Below are 16,936 nucleotides of genomic sequence, written 5' to 3'. Positions count from 1 at the left end.
ACAGCTTTCAGCAAAGAGCCATCAGCCCTCCCCTCCCACCACCACCCCCACCCCGCTGGCGGCAGAGGGGACCCAGGAGGTTGGACAAACCACTCAGACACGTGTGCAGGGCAATGAATGACTCGTGTTGTGCTCTGACTCCGCCAGCCCCCCAGGGGATTCTCAGGCCGGGCACTCTGCCTTCAGCCTGTCCACCAGAGCCTGCAGCTGCTCAGACAGCGCCACCTGCAGGGGAAGAGGAGGGCTGACACAGTGGCCACAGCTGAGGGTAGTCAGGCCACCAGCCACTGAGACCCTCCACCCACCTGGCACAGCTCCGGGCTCTCCAGCCATCTGTGGGCGGGGCTGAGGCGGCTCAGGGATTGCTGAACTAAGGTTCGGGACTTGGCCAGGGATGGAAGGGGCTCACATAGCTGGAGGAGAGGAGGAAAGTGGGCTCAGGGGTGATACTTGGGACTCGGCCTGGGGTTAAGGGTGTAGGCAGACAGGGTGGGAAGTGAACACCTGTCCCTGCTGGACCCAGAGTTGCAGCAGTGGCTCCACCCGAGCAGGTCTCACAGTCATCAGCTCCTGGGCCCCCTTTGGCCACACCTTCAGCTCCCTCCCAGCCTGGGGCGGTGGCTCTTCGGCCAGCTGCAGCAAGTCCAGCAGCAGAGACCCTGTTGGGGGCAGTCGGGGGCAGAGAATGAAGGGTGGGGCTGGGGCATTCAAGGGGACGTGGGAGGCAGGGGAGAGTCTCACCGTCTGAACTCAGGAGACGGAAGGCGGCCTTGGCTCCAGGAAGGGTCAGCTTTTCTGCGTCCTCCGTCAGCTTCATCCGGGGCTGGCCCCCCACAGCCACCAGCTGCCAGGAGGCCGGTTGCTGAGTGGCTGGGCCCTTGGCGCCACCTTAGCTGCCCAGGGCCACCCTACCTGGGCCGAAGACTCACCCCCACCTCACCTTGTAGACACAGCCCAGGGAAGGCTGCTGGGGACAGGTGACCAGGCTGGTACCAATACCAATGACGTCCACCTCACTGTCCTGAGGGGGACAGTGTGTGTCAGCTCAGCTGGGATTTCTAGGAGCCCCAGGACCTTTCCAGCCACCCTCCGGCCGACCCCCCCACCTCCTGGGCCAACCGGGCCAGCTCCTCCTCATCTATGTTGTTACTGACTGCGATGGGGATTGACTCCAGCCAGGGTACCTGGAACCTATGAGGCAGGAGGGCAGCCTTCAGTGGAGACCCCTCCCCTCCAGCCACCATGCCCCTTCCTCCAGAAAGAAATCCCTGTTATTTCATTGGCAGAGCACTCCCTGGCACTCACTGGGCAGCAGTGGCCCGCAAGACTCCTCGAACTTCCTGGGCCTGCTGAAGCAGATCCCCACTGTCCAGGCGCACACCTGAAGCACGGTAGCCCAGCGTCCCCAGGGCCAGGGCCACGGCCAGGAAGTTGGGGAGACCACTCCTGCGGACAGAACTAGGGTAAGTGGCTGAGCTGGCTCTGGTGCCCATCCTGGGTTCCCAGTCTCACCTCTGCACACAGTAGGAATCCAGCAGACCCTGGAAGGCCCGGGGGAAGGCCAAGGCATAGGCCACAAAGGCTGCCCGCTCCCCTCGGTGTGGCTCCTGCACCCCCAGCCCCAGGTGGGTACACACACGCTCTAGCCACACCTCCACCTGGACAGTCAGGTCTACCCTCGGGCCCTCACCAGTGGCTGGGGCCAGCATCTGTGCAGAAAAGGTGAGTAGAGTTGTTGTGGATGGGTCACCCTAGGGCCTTAGCTGGCCTGGCCCATCCCTCCCTGTGGGACAGAGGCTCACCTCAAGCCTGCCCTTTGGCTCTGGGCAAGGGAGGGAAGGGGTTACTGACCGGGTCAGGTGGCACCTCAGTGCCCGCAAAGGAAGTGACGAAGGAGTGTGCCAGAGTTCCGGCCACAGGAACGCCCCGCAACTGTCCAGCCAGCACGTTGCTGGTGGCATCGAAGCCTGGGCAGGGTTATCAAGCACGTTTGGAAACGGTTGGGGAAGGGGGAATGAGATGGGAGAACTCCTCCTTCCCCATTTGTCCTCACCACCCAGATAGCTGTAGGTGGAGGCCGTGAGACCCCCGTCGGGACCTTGAGCACGCCTCAGCCCCATCTCCAGCAGTCGCTTCTTTGGCCCCGCGATCAGGCGAAGCCGCGCTGCATTGGTGGCGACGAGGCTGCAGCGCAAGCACAGTCCAGGTGATGCTTCCAAGCCGCCCCACGGCCCCGCCCCCAAACCACACCCTCAAGCCCGCCCCTTCAGCGCCAGGGGTCCCAGTTGGCAAGTCTAGGAGAGGCTTCCTGCGTCGGGACCCACCTGGCATAGCTAACCAGGCAGAGTAGCGGCGTCTCCAGTAGCTGCACCACCAGGAGCGGCCCCGACACCTGCAGCAGCGGCACCTGCGTGGGCGCGGGGAGGGGGCCGGTCCGGTTAATTGTGCTCCGCCCCGCCCCGCTCCACCCCGCCCCTTGCCTGGCCCGCACTTACGCCCGGCAAGGCGAGGGAACCCTCAGGCAGAGCCCGCACGGTCACCTCGGAGCAGTCCAGGGCCCGCAGGTGCTCGAAGAACGCCGGCTCGGTGTCCGGAGGCAGCACTGAGGCCAGAAACTGAACATCTGGGGCGACAGAGGCGCCCGTGGGCGGGAGCGGGGGGGGGGGTGGGAAGGGGGGCCGGGAGGGCAGTGTAAAGGGGGCCGGGCGGGGGTACTACCTGCGTCCCTCAGGCGGAAGGTGCGCAGGAACCGCACGCAGTCGCGCAGCCCTGCAGCCAGGGTGAAGGCGCCACCGAACGGGCAGCGGCGAAAGAAGAGTTCAAACTCGGCCACCTCCCGCGCCCGGCCCGCACGCCAGTAGCCCAACGCCATGGTGGCCTGGTAGAGGTCAGTGAGCAGCGGCCTGGCTGCTGCACGGCACTCGGGGTCCAGCTCGGAGCCGGGCGCTGCCGCCGCCATCCTATTCCTGAGCTCTGGACTCTGGTCGCCACCGCCCACCCGCCCCCGTGACGCGCCCCAGCCAGTGATTGCGCTCCCGGCCACGGTGCCCCGCCCCCGGGGCTCCAAATTCCCGAGACGCACCCGGGCCTGGGGCCCTGGGGACTGCTCTGGTTTCCCGGACTCCGGGAAGGGCGGACTCCGGGAAGGGGCCGGGCCAGCTGGCCCAGAGGTTAAGCAACAGTTTGGTTTTGCTGGGGGCAGGTCTGTAGGTCATGGGAACCGGGTCTGGGCATTAGTCTCAGCCAGGGCTGCACCAGCATGGCCAGCTCCGTCAGTCTCTAAGCCATGTGGACGCACACCGACTGGTGCAAGGGACAATAGCAGCACTACAGGGGGGTCAGTCCTCATGCATCCCACAGCCAAGCCAGAGCCTCTGCTTTGATGATGGCCATGTGACTCTGGAGTGGGCAAAGTGCCAGGGAACGTGGCCAACCTTGCCCTGAGGGGATGCCAGGTGGAAAGGCTACAAAGCCTAAAGGGTAGAGTTGCCCCACAGGGCCCCCAAGAAGTGACCCACCTTTTCACCCCAACACCAGGGCAGGGTCCAGTGGCTGTCAGCTAGGGAGGAGCTGGCAGAGCTGTGGGATTACTGGATGAGGGGGTGCCAGAACTACTACTCCCCAAGGGCCAGTAGGACCTCAGGACAATCAGACACGGGGACCAGAAAGGCGATGGGCTGGGCTGGGGTGGGCCCATGACCCAGAATGGGTCCTGCAGGGAATGGGCTGCATGCCCTCAGTTTGTGACCAAAGTGACCTTTTTCAGGCATAACCAGCTGACCATGATGCCTCAGGCAGGTAGGTCTGAGAGATGATGAAGGGTGCCAGGACAGGGTCACCCCAGTGTCGGGAGCTTGGTCTCTGGTAGTAGCCATGCTAGGCCTGTGCCCCGCCACCTACCACGGGCCCTCCCACTAAGACAAGAGCCAGGCTGTGCACATAATCTTTAATGGGTCACCACACACTCCATTCCAGGCTCAGATTTTGTTGAACGCTGCAATGTCCACGCTCTGCACCTGTGGGAGGATGTGGGTCAATAGGCGATACTCGAGGCCACCCGGACCCCCACCCCCAGCCATCTGGTCACTTACATGCTCCTCAAACTTGGTGATCTCCTCTTCTAGCAGGTCGGTGCCCACCTTGTCGTCCTCCACCACGCACTGGATCTGTAGCTTCCGGATGCCATAGCCCACTGGCACCAGCTTGGACGCTCCCCAGGTTAACCCGTCCAGCTGGACAGAGCGCACGCAGGCCTCCAGCTGCGCCATGTCCGTCTCATCATCCCACTGTGGGCGAGAGCCAGAAGACTGCGCGTGAGCCAGCTGAGAACTCGGCAGGTGGGGCCATTCTGAGGGGCCTTCCTGCAAACTCCCAGCTACTCACGGGCTTGACGTCCAGCAGGATGGAGGACTTAGCCACCAGCGCAGGCTTCTTGGCCTTTTTCTCAGCATACTGCCGCAGCCGCTCCTCCCGAAGGCGGGCCGCCTCCTTGTCCTCCTGCTCCTCCTCACTGCCAAACAAGTCGATGTCATTGTCCTCATCGTCCTCCGCAGGTGTGGCCGCCTTCTTAGCTGGGGGGGCCACTTGGCGCATGGGAGACACGTGCTGTGTGGGGAAAGGAGGCTGAGGCCCCATGGGCAGCCAACAGGCTCCTCCTCCATCCTGCCCTCCCACCTGCCATGGGGCCCAGGGAGCGTACCTGGGTCTGTGGGGCCGTGGGACGGTGGGCTGGTGAATTCCTCTCTAGCTGGCTCAGCCGAGCCTCCAGCTGCGAAAAGGCCTGCTGCAGGTCCTGCACCACTGTGGGGTGGGGCAGAGATATCAGGGGGCAAGGCCCAGGAGGGAGGGGCAGGGGGAGCTACCCCCCCAAGGGCCGGAGGCACTCACCACTGCGCAGGCTCTGGTTCTCCATCTCCAAGCTAGCAAGGTGTGCGAGCAGCTCACTGTGGTCCCCGCTGGGCCCGCTGGCGGCCCCCGAACTCTGTAAGGTGGGGCAGCGTGACTGTCTATGTAAGAACCCCACAGCCACTTGGGCACGGACACCCAACAATGGTGGACCAGGGCAAGAGGGGAAAGCCCTCAGTGCAGGCCACCCTTCCCCAATGGCAGGCAAAGCCCTGAGGATAGGGGCAGCAGAGAGGGCTGCTGAGGGGGGCATAGAGACAGGAGGCAGGGGGCCCAGGGCCACCCCAGCAGAGGCAATGTGAGCTCCAAGCTGGCCCCCGAGAGAGGACTTACAATCCCTGGGGCAGCTGGGCTGGGGGCCACAGGGGGGCTGGGCAGCACGGCCTGGAGCTGGAAATGGGAAGGGCCATGAGGTAGGCATGGAGCCTCCTGCTCCCCCTTGCACAAGTGGCAGCCAAGTGCTTGCCCACCGCCCTTTAGCCCCATATGGACCCTGCTCTCATGCAAGCTCAGGGCCCCATGAGGGCTTCAAACACCGGCAGGCAGGCAGACCCCCCCGGGGTACACTCCTATCTGCATCCGACTCAGCTATCACAGGCTTTCCGCTTAGCTAAGGACTCCAGAGGGTGCCCCCACTCCATGCCCCAGACCCCCCCACGTGCTAGTCCCCAACCCGACTTTGAGCTGCCTGAGCAGCATGGGGCAGAGGCAAAGCCAGGGCCCAGGAGACCCATCCCCACAGCCTTGGGTGCTGGGGCCACCCCACCATTCACACTGACCCAGGCAGTGCCCCAGGGCCGTCTAGGCTCTCAGCTCCAGGCCTAACAGAGGCCAGGAGTGTAGACTTGGCTGAAGAGCAAGAAATATTGCCTCATCAGATGTTGTCATGTCCAGGTTGACCCCCAGTATCACGGGGTCTGCTGAACTCTGGCCTGCTCCAGCGAGCAGCTTCATGGTCTTCAAGCCCTAAGTGTTCCCACCTTCCCTTCACAATGCTAGGCACTTAGCAGCAGGGCCAGCGTGAACAGGGCCTACCTACCAAGCCACCCGGACCACAGCCAGGAGCTAGATGGTGGCCCGGGGAAGGGCTGGGTATGTGCTGGGGGTTGGGGGACCCTGCCAGCTTGAAGCAAAGGGAAAAGAACCATACCCCGCGCCCCCGGCCCTCTCCACCTCCAGGATGGAGCCCTGAGCTCATACAGCTGAAAGTCAGTGGGTTTGCCTGGCTGGGACTGGTGACCCCTTCTCATCCGTTTTCTCCGTCTTGGAATGGGGGGTGTCCAAACTGTCACCCTATGTCTGCCCCAACATACTTGAGGAACAGACGGCTTACTTCCCACCTCTGAGAGGGAATGTCCCTAGCAGAGATTTAGGCGTTGCCGAATGCATCTGCCTGGGTGCCAAGGGCTGTGGTGGACAGAGTAACTCCCCCCAAGGATGTCACAGCTTAGTCCCCCCAGTAATGGACTTTGTGACAGGGAGGCCTTCACGGGGTGTCAGGCAGACTCACAGTCACAGTGGCCCCTCCATGAAAACAGGCACTAGAAGACTCAGGGGGCAAGGGGAGCAGAGACAGGGGTGCTGGCTGAGTCCCCCAAGTCTGAGAAAGGGTATGGCTCCCCGGGAGCCTCCTTGGCAGTGAACTCTCATGGACCTTGCCTGCCCGCCTCACACCAGCACCTGCCACTTCTGGTCCAGGCTGCAGGTGCAGGGAGATGGCTGGGTTCTACACCTTTACCCGGACACAGCCTAGGGGGACAGGGGAGGCGAGCTGAGCACAGGGCAGCAAGGGGGCGGGCCTGCACCACACCAGTCTGCAGCCTGCTGTCCCAGCATGCAGTGAGCCCCTGGAGCAGGCGAGTGGCAGGACAAGCAGGAAGAGGAAAGTAGAGTGGTCCGGGCCACCTCCCCGCTCCTCAGCGGCGGCCTGGAGGCAGATGTGGCTCCACCGGCCTGGGGTACTCACCCCAGCCAGGGATTTCTGGATGTTCTCACGGGCTCTCGCGATGTCCCGAAGGATCACACTGGCGCCATTCTCCTGTAGGCGGTGCACACACAACCCAGGCTGGCTTTTTTTTTTTTTTTTTTTTAATTTTCCCAATAAGATTTTCATTGAAAACAAGAAGGAAATCACTGCCAAGATGTTAGCTAGAGCGAGAAGGGATGGCACAGAGCAGGCAGCAGCAGCAGCAGCAGCCCGGCCTGTACCAGCGTGCCCATGCGGAGACCTCCCCATCACCCATAGGCACCCACACACGCCACCTTCCAAAGGCCAGCACCTGGAGCGAAGCTGCTGCCCAGTGGGAGCTGGCCTCACCTGACGGGAGCAGCCAGCCTCTGGCCCGTTGAGCTGCTCGTAGAATCTGCGCTCTGCGTCATCGTACTTGAATTTCTCGAACCAGATCTTTTCGTGCACCAAGAAGTTGGTGGTCATTTTCCTGCTGGAAGGGAGGCAGTGGCCCAGTTGACAGTGGCCCAGGAACCATGCACCCGACCACCCTGTGGCTGCCTGCAGTCAGTCGACAGGGTGGGCTGAGTGGCTCCCACCCAGCAGCCCCCACCACTCACAGAACAGCAATTTCAACGCCACTTGCCTGGAGGGGCCTCAGGGGGCCCCACCCCTCCACAAAGAACCCTGAAGCATAAAGTTGCTATCCTGCCCCACGGCCCTACAGGACCAGAGCCTCCTGTCCTGGCCACCAGCCCCACACAGCAGCCACTCCCATCCAGCCTGGCCTGCTCAGTGAGTCACTGGCCTTGGGGAAACCAGTCTCCATGAGAGCCCAGAGCTGGTGGCCATGTTTCCTGGAGAAGAGCTGTCCCCACCCCCCAGGCCTCTCCCTTCAGCCCTTCCCATGTGGGTCTGGGTCACACCTGTGCCACCAATCCCACATGGCCTCAGTGAGCCCAAAGACCCAGCTCTACCCACACAGCTGCTCTGGCTGCCTGACAAGGGTCCTTATACCGAGCCCCAAGCCACGAGTCTACCCGAGGTCACTGCCTCCCCTCAGCAGCCCAGCATCTGTGTCCAATTGTCCTGCTGTACCAGCTGAGGGTCCGCTGGGCATGGTGAGTGCCAGGCAGCCCCAGGCAAGGTCCTCCAATAAGAGACACCCGGCACCCAGCCAGTGCCGACCTATTCTTGGAAGAGTATCAACCACAAGAGCCCTGGAGCTGGGGGACCTCTGGCACCCCACCTCCCAGGAGGCTCTGGTCAGGAGCCAGTTGTGAACCTTGCCCTGCTCTGGTTTGAGCTCAGGGCCTCCTGTCTCGTCTTCCCTCCACACCCCCCGCCCCACTCGCCTGGACCAAGGCTCTCAGGGCCCCCAGGGCAGATGGGAAGGGGAACCCAGGGGCAGTGGATAGAGGTTCCTACTTGGGTCTCAGGCTGGACATGGCAGGGCTTGAGCGGGGTGCTGGCCGGAGGGCCAGGGAGGCAGCCTCGAGGCGCCAGGCCACACGCAGGGCCTGGGCAGCATGATGGTGGCACTCGGCACTGTCGTATGCCGGCTTGCTGAGCCAGGGCGTCTCTGAGTCTTTATGCAGGAAGTACCAGTAGGGCAGGGCAGAGGGCGCCTCCCCTTCTGCCCGCCGAGGCCCTGTCCGCCTGGCCCCCACAGCATTGCGGCTGCGGCGGTCCCTGCGGCCACGCCGGGAGCCCTCACTCTGGCCTGCCCGCTCTTGCAGGCGCACCTTCCCTGGTGGGTGGCCATCAAACTGGGCCTCATAGAAGCCCCGCTCGGCCGCATCATAGCGTGGCTTCTCCAGCCACACCTCCCGCACCAGCGCCTGCAGGCTGCCCAGAGGCGGCTGGCCATTTGCAGGAGGGCTGGACGGATGGACCAGGGCCAGGGCGGAGGTAGCTGGCCTCTGACCTGTGTCTAGGACACCTTGCCCACCACGCCCCTCCTCGACCAGCAGCAGGGCCTGAGACCACTCCACAAAGGCCCGCTCTGCCTGGTCGAAAGAGGACTTGTTCACCCAGATGCCCCAGGTCACGTGGTGGCAGGCCACCTGGCTTCCATGGGTGCAGGGACCCCTTGGGGCCAGGGCCGGCCGGCCAGCCACCCCGGCCAGTCTCTGGCGGTAGGCACTCTCTGCTTGGTCAAAGAGGGGCTTGTCCAGCCACACATGGTCAGCTGAGAGGCCCACGAGGGCCAGGTTGTCAGCCGGGCCCAGCCAGGCCCGCGGGGAGCGCTTCCTCTTCTTCTGCAGCGGCTTCCGCCCAGAGTGGGTCTTCCTGGAGTCCGCCCTGCTGCTGCTGTCCCCGATCTCCTCCTGGCCAGGCCCATTCAGGGCACCCTGGGCAGCGGCAGTGGCGGCGGCGGCCTGTGTGGCCGCGAGCTCGTAGAAGCGCCGCTCGGCCTCCTCATACATGTGCTTGTCCTCCCAGACGGTCTCCAGGGCCCACGAGGGCTGACAGCTCCTCATCTGCCCAGCGCAGCCGTGAAAAGCAAGCACAAGAAGGCAGCTGCAGCAACCCAGCTGGCCAGCATTGCAAGGCCAGCCTGCAGAGCCCAGGGAAGGCGGCCCAGCACACAGACCCCGCCCCTGCCCAGAAGCCAGCACCGCTGTGCACTGTCAGGGAGGCAGGGCAGGTGCCGCACTCGCTGTAACCCACACTGCCTACCATCTCTGGAAGTCAAACGTGGCTCAGAGGACCTGCTTCCTGGCACAGGGAGCTACCCAGTGCCTGCCCACCTCTGCCTTTGCCAGGCCCGTGTCTGTCCATCTAAACACAAGGACCAAAGGGTGCCACCCTTTGGTACCTGGGGTCAGCAATGGGTACATGCCCCCGGCCCTCAGCCACCCCTGGGGGCAAGAGGGGATAGGTACCTGATCCCTTGATTCTGAATGACCTTTCTCTGCCTGGAGAGGTGGCCCCTGGGGGCAACAATCACCCAGGAAATAGCCCTGCCCCTACTCCTGCTCCTAGTTAGGAGTGAAATGTGGCTTCTAGACAGAGATCAGCCAGGTGTGGGGGGAGCAGGCTATGACGGGACAGGAGCCACAGCAGCCAGGACCAGCCCACCCATGTCCCACTTCTCTGGGGTATGCAGGCCTGGCAACCGGGCATAGGGCACCAGGCCTCTAGAGGGGGGCCTGTGACCCTCTCCTGACCCCTAAGCTGGCTGCAGCTCCCCTGGGGTGTTTTTAGGGGATGATGACATCCTACTCCTGTCTGGAAGACCCAAGAGCCCACCCATGCCTCCCTTCTCCCCACGGCAGCCCCCTGCTCACCAAGGCCAGGTGCTGGGGCAGAGGCAGTGGGGATGCAGGACTAGAGCCTAGGGGGCTGGCCATTGTGACATCACCACTGGCCAAGGGCCAGAGAGCTTGCTGCAGCTGCTTTCAAGCTGGTGGGCTGAGCAGGCAGGTATATGGAGCCTAAAGGTAGCAGCTCTCAGGGGCAGGGAGATAGTGCCCAGGAGCCTGCATGCCCGGCCAGCTCCCTATCTGGCCAGGGAGAAGAGAACCCACACACTGGTGAGAGCTGTGGCTCCTGGTCACTGCCACCATAGCTGCACATAAGACGTGGGGGCTGAAGTCCAGCCAGCAGCTGGCAGACCCTGGGGCTGTGCCATCTGCGAGGGAAGAGAAGGCTGGGTAGGGTCCCCGAGGGCCGTGGGGGCAGGGTACTTACTTTTGCTGAGCTCCTAGGACAGCACAGAGGAAAAGGAGTAAGGTTAGAGGTAGCTGACCAGACCCCCGTCAGGGTGGAGGCACTGGGTTACCTTCTGGCCCCTCCCACAGACCTGCACCTTGGTTACTACTCGGCCCACCTGCTCCCTTCCCACAGCACCCATGCCCATTGTATGGCTGGGCTACAAATCTCTTCAGACCAACCATCTTCCCACGTTCCCGAGTCCACACGCCCCTGCCTCCGACCTCCAGAGGGCTACAGCTTCCCACTCCACAGCTGTCCTCAGCAGGAGCTACGTTCCAGGCCTTGCCCCCACCTCTACCCACATGGTGCTGCAGCCTGGGACACTGAGAGGCCACACCCACCCTCTGAGGGGTCTTGGCACCCTCACTGGGTATCGGGGGGGGGGGGCTCTCCACAGAGCAGACAAGGCCCAGAGGTCCACCACCCAGTAAAAGGCCTGAGTCTAGGAGCTCAAGGTAGGGCTGGCGGCTGGCCGCCCTTACAGCTGGAGCTATGGCTTGGGTAGCCCTCTTGGCTGGCAGGAAGGTGGCACATCACAGGAGCGTTGGTGTGCAGATGACCAACCACCAGATGGGGTAGTCGGTGGGCAGGGAAAGCCACCCTGCTTGCAAAACTTAACACCCACCCAGTGGATGGTATGGACACCCCATGCTCCCCTGCACATGCCTTAGGTCCAAATTGGCCTGCTTTTGTGACCCTGTGCCCACACCAGCCTGTGGCTTCCTCCCATCAAGGGGCCAAACCTCCAGGCAGAGGGATGACCTGTGACCCTGCCCCCAAGGCCAGCAGCCCATCCTCAGGTTGCTGGCCTGAGGTAGTTGCTAGCACCTGGAGTGTGGCCAGGGGGTGAGCTAGGGGCTTGGTAACTTGAGCCACTTAGATCGGCCACAAGAGGCTGCTCCAAACACCGTGACTGTGGCCCAGGGTGACCTTCCTATCTTCCTAGGGGGCAGTGTCACTGCTCAAATTCCCATCAACAGCCCTGCTGTCGGCCATCATACCGCCCATCCCAGGTCCAGCCCAAAGGACACTTAATTGAGAGAATAATCCTATTGGGGCCCAGATTAAGCACACCACCCTGCTGCCCCTCCACCTGGCTCCACACAGTTATCAAACTGCAGAAGCAGAGGTACCCATGCCCCTGACCACCCACTTCTGACAGAACACCTCACACTCAGGGAGGAGCCCCTTCTGGGGTGCTGCTGCACATGGCACACTGGAAGGCTCTGTCCACAGGTCCTTCCCCAGAGTGACCTCCCTCAAGAAGCCTTCAGTCAGTCCGCGTGGGCCAGCGGCCTCAAGCATGCAGCTGGGGCCCAAGCTTCACTCTTTCCTCCAGAGAGGTCTGAGGCAGACTGGGGTTCCAGAGTGTCTGTGCCTGTACTGGGTGGGTCCTGGCAACATTTCACGGCTCCCACACAACGAAAGTCCCTATATGAGTGTACTCGCCACTTTCAGCCCAGGTCTTCCACGCAGAAGGGGGAGCAGACCTGTAAACACGCAACCGCCCACCCACAGGGACAAGGCCTGGGCCCCTGAAGCAAAGGACTTCCCACTGCCAGGCCCGCCCCTACAGGAGAGGCAGCCCAGGGCTGTCACATGAATGGCCCTGGCCTGGGATGGGGGGCGGGGGAGGGGAGGCCAGAGACGCCTTTATTCTGGAGGTCCAGTTTCCTTCGCTCCAGTGCGAGCCAACACCTTCCCCCTCAGACAGTGCCCGCAGCAATGTCCGTGCTCCGGACAGCACGAGCGCCGGGCCTGCAGGTGCCTAACGAGCACGTGAAGGACAAGCAGAAGGACCACGGGCTGGGCAGCATGGCCGGGCTCCCCACCTTCCCGGGGCTCGCCTGCCGCAGAAGCCGGCGCCACGTGGGCCGCAGGCGGGCCCGCCCCTCTACGCCCGCGCGAGCGCCACACTTGGCCCACGGCCCCAGGGCCCGCACGCGTTCGGCACTTGTGCTCGGTTCCTAACGGCGCCGGAGCCCGGGCCTGCCCGGCACGCGCGGCGCCCTCCGGCGAGACCGCGGTACTCACTCTCCAAAAAAGGACGCGGCGACCACGTTGGAAGCTAGCAGGCGCAGGACGCAGAGGAAAGGGAAGGCCACCCGGGCCGCGCACGGGAAATGAAGGGCTGGGGCCAACCACCCGCTCTAGGCAAGAGGCGCAGGGAACAGCGCCCCTGCACACCCCCCGGCTCGCCGCCGGGCGCCTCGGCGCGACGCTGCCCGCCACGGCACGAGCGGAGTCCAGCCGGAGAAGGCCACACGACTCGCAGTGTCGCGGAAGGACCTGAGAGATCCGCCAGGCGCCGTGCCGCAGCCCGCCGGACGCCCCTGCACCACGTCGCCAGTGGACTCGCCCGCCAGCGGCTGGGCGGGGGCTGAGGAGCGGGCGCGAGCTTGCTGACGCGCGGCAGGCCTGCAGTGCGCAGGCGCCGCAGGCGCGAGGGCGGGGCCAGCTCCGCGCAGGCGCCCGGCTGTCCCACCTCGCCCCGCCCCGCCCCGCCGCGCCCGCCGGCCGGAGAAACAAAGGGGAGGGCCCAGAAGCCCGGCCTCGCCCCGCCCTGGCGGCCGGCGGGTTTGGGCTTATGGCTTTCAGGACTCTGCCGCCGCCGCAGCCTCAGCAACCGCCATGCACCCCGCGGTATCCCCGTCCGGCGCCAGCTCGCGCCCCGCCCCGCGCCGCGCCCGCAAGCCCCCGCCCGCACGCCCCACTGAGTCCTCACGGGCCTCCGCGCCCGGCGCCCCTGCCGCGCGCCCGCTGCCCCCTGTGCTGGGGCCGCGGCCGCGCGTGGCCGTGAAGGTGGCCTTTCGCAAAGCCTACTCCATCAAAGACAAGCTGCAGGCCATCGAGCGCGTCAAGGGCGGCGAGCGGCAAGCCAGCGTGTGCCGCGACTTCGGCGTGCCGGGCGGCACCCTGCGCGGCTGGCTCAAGGACGAACCCAAGCTGCGCTGGTTCCTGGAGCAGCTGGGCGGTGAGGTGGGCACGCAGCGCAAGAAGATGCGGCTGGCCAACGAGGAGGAGATCGACCGCGCCGTGTACGCCTGGTTCCTGGCGCTGCGCCAGCACGGTGTACCGCTGTCGGGCCCGCTCATCCAGGCGCAGGCCGAGGCTTTCGCGCGCCAAATCTACGGCCCCGAGTGCACCTTCAAGGCCAGCCACGGCTGGTTCTGGCGCTGGCAGAAGCGCCACGGTATCTCCAGCCAGCGCATCTACGGTGAGGCGGAGCCTCTGCCATCCGAGCCGGGCCAGCCACCCATGCCCAGCCCACCAGTCAAGGAAGAGCCGGTGCCAAGGCTGCCCAGGGGTGTGGGGTCTTTCTCGGCCCGCCCGGCGGTCCCGCTGCCCCCCGCTGACGGCGGCTATGGCGACGAACAGATCTACAACGCCAATGTCACTGGCCTCTACTGGAAGCTGCTCCCGGAGCAAGCGACGCCCCGAGGCGCAGGGGACTCCGGGGGCGGAGGCTGTGGCCGGCGTTGGCGGGGCGACTGGGTGACGGTGCTGCTGGCCGCCAACCTGACGGGCAGCCACAAGCTGAAGCCGCTCATCATTGGGCAGCTGCCAGACCCGCCCAGTCTGCGGCACCACAACCAGGACAAGTTTCCGGCCTCGTACCGCTACAGCCCTGACGCCTGGCTCAGCCGCCCGCTACTGCGAGGCTGGTTCTTTGAGGAATTCGTCCCTGGCGTCAAGCGCTACCTGCGCCGTAGCTGCCTGCAGCAGAAGGCTGTGCTGCTGGTGGCCCACCCGCCGGGCCCGAGCCCGACCCCCAGGACGCCGGCCCAGGGCGAGAGCGAGGAGGCCCCGCTGCGGGCCCGGCCTGAGACCCCGGAGGAGCTGCAGACGCCTGATGGCGCTGTGCGCGTACTGTTCCTCCCAGGGGGCAGCGGCCGAGCTCAGATCCCCGCGCCGCTGGAGCAGGGCGTGGTGGCTGCCTTCAAGCAGTTGTATAAACGCGAGCTGCTACGCCTGGCCGTGTCTTGCGCAGGAGGCTCCCCGCTGGACTTCCTGCGCGGCTTCATGCTCAAGGACATGCTGCACCTGGCAGGCCTCTCCTGGGACCTGGTACAGGCAGGCAGCATTGAGCGCTGCTGGCTGCTGGGCCTGCGGGCTGCCTTCGAGTCCCGGGCTGAGATGTGTGTGGGACCGCCGGTCGGCCAGATGGACGTGACTGCAGAGCACAGCCAGGTGCTCAGCGACCTCTCCCATTTGGCCTCCCTGGCTTATAAGCGCCTGGCGCCCGAAGAGGTGGCGGCCTGGCTACACCTGGATGATGAAGGGGGGCTGCCCGATGGCTGCCCTGAAGATCCTGCCACTCACCTCTCACCCTGGCCTGCCCCCGAGGCCCCTGCACCCCAGGGCAGCCCGCCCCCACGCAGGACAGGCCAAAGGGAGGCAGGAGAGGGGCCTAAGGCGGCCGAGCGGGAAGAAACCTCGCTGCCCACAGCAGGGGAGGCCATCCAGGGTCTGGAGACGGCTTTACGGTGGCTGGAGAGCCAAGACCTCGGGGAAGTAGGGCCGCTAAAGCTGGCCCAGCTGGGCTCTCTCCTCTGCTTGGCCCGGCAACTGGGGGGCAGTGCCTGAGGATGGGTTGTGACCACAGGCCTGCCCCCCCAGGCCTTTATTCCTGATACACTTGAAGACTTATTACCCTACATCCCCTCCTAGCTGGGAGGGGGTCCATTGGTGAAGGGTCATCTGCTGCCCCACCCCCCATACAACCATTTTCCACCTGGAACTCGGGTCATATCTAGCTGAGGTCCCTGGCAGGCCCCTATGGGGCCAGCTTCCAGTGTGGTAGGCCCCAGGCTGTGCCTGTCTGCGCTCCCCATTGCCTGTCACATGCACTGGACAATGGCCCAGACCAAACCTGATTTCTGGTGCTACATGGCCACCCTCAGAGATGCATGCAATGTTTTTGTCTTTTGGACACACTCGGGACAACTTAAAAAACACTCTTTAGAGGGCCAAGAGAACAGGCAGGGCAGTGGGCTCTGGGTGTGGGCCAGGTGCTGGTGGGGTGTCAAAGTGTCTGACTCAGAGGGCTGGTGCCCAGTGGTGCCCTGCCCCCCCATAGGGCCTGTGGGAAACTCACCTATTCTGGAGCCCGCTTTGTGCAGCCAAGCACCTGGGACCATTGACAGAGCCTTTGCTGCTGCATCTGGCTCCTGCTTTCCCGCCTCCCCAGGACACAAAGGGCAAGGCACCCACCCCAGTTTTGAAGAGCCAGGAAAGGGCCTGGTCTGTGCTGGCAGGTACCAGCAACTTCCAGAGGGGGTTCTGGAGCACACAGCTTCCTGAGCCCCGGTGCCCCACACAGCTGGGTCCTGGGGGACATCTAGGATGAGCACCCCTGAAAGCAATTTCTGCAGGAGTCCAGGACTGTAAGGCATCCCTGGAGCAGCCTCCCTGGAGGAGGGGTACATCGTCTCTGAGCATTGGTCTGGCTGGCCTCAGACCTGGTGGGCAGTAAGAGGGACCTGGCTGAGGATGGTGGTACCAAGTGAGGGCTGACTGGCCAAGGGCTTGCGACTGACCAGCCACGAGCCTGTAGCCCAGGTTGCTCTCACCAAACTGCCTGTTGAGCTTTCTGGGCTGGCAGGGGTCGACTGAGGTGCTGGGGACCCCTTCTGCGGCCCCTGTGTGTGCTGCTGCTGAGCTGGGCAACCCCTCCAGGGAGTGTGAATGTGTCTTCCTTCCAGAAATGGAGCTTGAAGGGTCCTGAGTGAAGCAGGGAGGCAGGCCTCAGGCTGCACCCTGTGGGTGGAGAAGGCTGCTCCAGCCCTCTTACCCAGCCCCTCGTCCAAGGGAGACCATAATCCATGCTAACTCTTGCTGTACATCACTCCCCCCCTTTCAGCTGGGGCCCAGGGTGGGCAGTGCCCACAGGGCACTCAGTCTGAACCCAACATGGCTTCCTAAACCCTCCACCACTTACTACCATGAAGGCCAGGGCGGCCAAGATATCTATCTACCTGGCTTCTCAGGGTCCCAGGCCGCAGCCAGCGGTAGCTGACACCTTGGGAGAGCCCTGGCCCTGCACTGCCCAGGTGGCCTCCCACCTGAGCCCTGGCAGGGGGCTAGGGGTTACAGCAATGACTGTGGGTGAAGCCTAGGGGGCATTGCCCCAGAGGCTTGCTCATACTCCTCCCACGGGCCTCACCCTCTAGCCAGGCCTTCCAGCAGAGCACATCTCATGCTGGGGAGCCCAAAGTCAATGCTTAGACCCAAAGGTACTGCTGGCTCCAGTGACAGGTTTGGTGGGAAGTCCTTTAACCTCCCTGAAACCAAGTTCACCTGACTGGCACCCCTCCCCCCTAGGATGGCGATTTACAATAAAGGCTGAACATGGGAACTCCC

At 64.1% G+C, this 16,936-nt stretch overlaps 3 protein-coding genes across 9 annotated transcripts; 1 reads left to right on the top strand and 2 right to left on the bottom strand.

Moving 5' to 3' along the window:
* Window positions 1-104: 104 nt before the first annotated feature.
* On the bottom strand, window positions 105-3,811 carry NAPRT (nicotinate phosphoribosyltransferase). 2 transcript variants are annotated; one of them, XM_075549190.1, is made up of 13 exons: window positions 2,719-3,811; window positions 2,496-2,623; window positions 2,325-2,407; window positions 2,054-2,184; window positions 1,852-1,967; window positions 1,513-1,709; window positions 1,306-1,446; window positions 1,107-1,191; window positions 941-1,021; window positions 742-844; window positions 505-659; window positions 306-413; window positions 105-225 (listed from the first exon to the last, which is right to left on the bottom strand). In XM_075549190.1, exons 1-13 carry the CDS (start codon window positions 2,957-2,959, stop codon window positions 163-165), a joined length of 1,632 nt encoding a protein of 543 aa, XP_075405305.1. In that variant the 5' UTR covers window positions 2,960-3,811; the 3' UTR covers window positions 105-162. The 2 variants fall into 2 exon arrangements, with proteins under 2 accessions (XP_075405305.1, XP_075405306.1); XM_075549191.1 differs by having other exon boundaries at window positions 2,541-2,623; window positions 2,719-3,008.
* Window positions 3,812-3,932: 121 nt separating this feature from the next.
* Window positions 3,933-12,894, bottom strand: EEF1D (eukaryotic translation elongation factor 1 delta). 6 transcript variants are annotated; one of them, XM_075549181.1, is made up of 9 exons: window positions 8,282-12,578; window positions 7,223-7,346; window positions 6,872-6,943; window positions 5,239-5,295; window positions 4,888-4,981; window positions 4,700-4,800; window positions 4,384-4,605; window positions 4,092-4,286; window positions 3,933-4,016 (listed from the first exon to the last, which is right to left on the bottom strand). In XM_075549181.1, the coding sequence occupies exons 1-9, from the start codon at window positions 9,334-9,336 to the stop codon at window positions 3,978-3,980; spliced, it is 1,959 nt and encodes a 652-aa protein (XP_075405296.1). In that variant the 5' UTR covers window positions 9,337-12,578; the 3' UTR covers window positions 3,933-3,977. The 6 variants fall into 6 exon arrangements, with proteins under 6 accessions (XP_075405296.1, XP_075405297.1, XP_075405298.1 ...); XM_075549182.1 differs by having other exon boundaries at window positions 7,223-7,343; XM_075549183.1 differs by lacking the exon at window positions 5,239-5,295 and having other exon boundaries at window positions 8,282-12,573.
* On the top strand, window positions 12,503-16,935 carry TIGD5 (tigger transposable element derived 5). Its single transcript, XM_075549187.1, has one exon. It carries the CDS (start codon window positions 13,205-13,207, stop codon window positions 15,158-15,160), a length of 1,956 nt encoding a protein of 651 aa, XP_075405302.1. The 5' UTR covers window positions 12,503-13,204; the 3' UTR covers window positions 15,161-16,935.
* Window position 16,936: the final 1 nt, after the last annotated feature.

Source organism: Tenrec ecaudatus, chromosome 5 (genome assembly GCF_050624435.1).
Source record: "Tenrec ecaudatus isolate mTenEca1 chromosome 5, mTenEca1.hap1, whole genome shotgun sequence".
Lineage (NCBI taxonomy): Eukaryota > Metazoa > Chordata > Mammalia > Afrosoricida > Tenrecidae > Tenrec > Tenrec ecaudatus.
The sequence above is the reverse complement of the archived record's forward strand: the minus strand, read 5'-3'. Positions and strand labels throughout refer to the sequence as shown.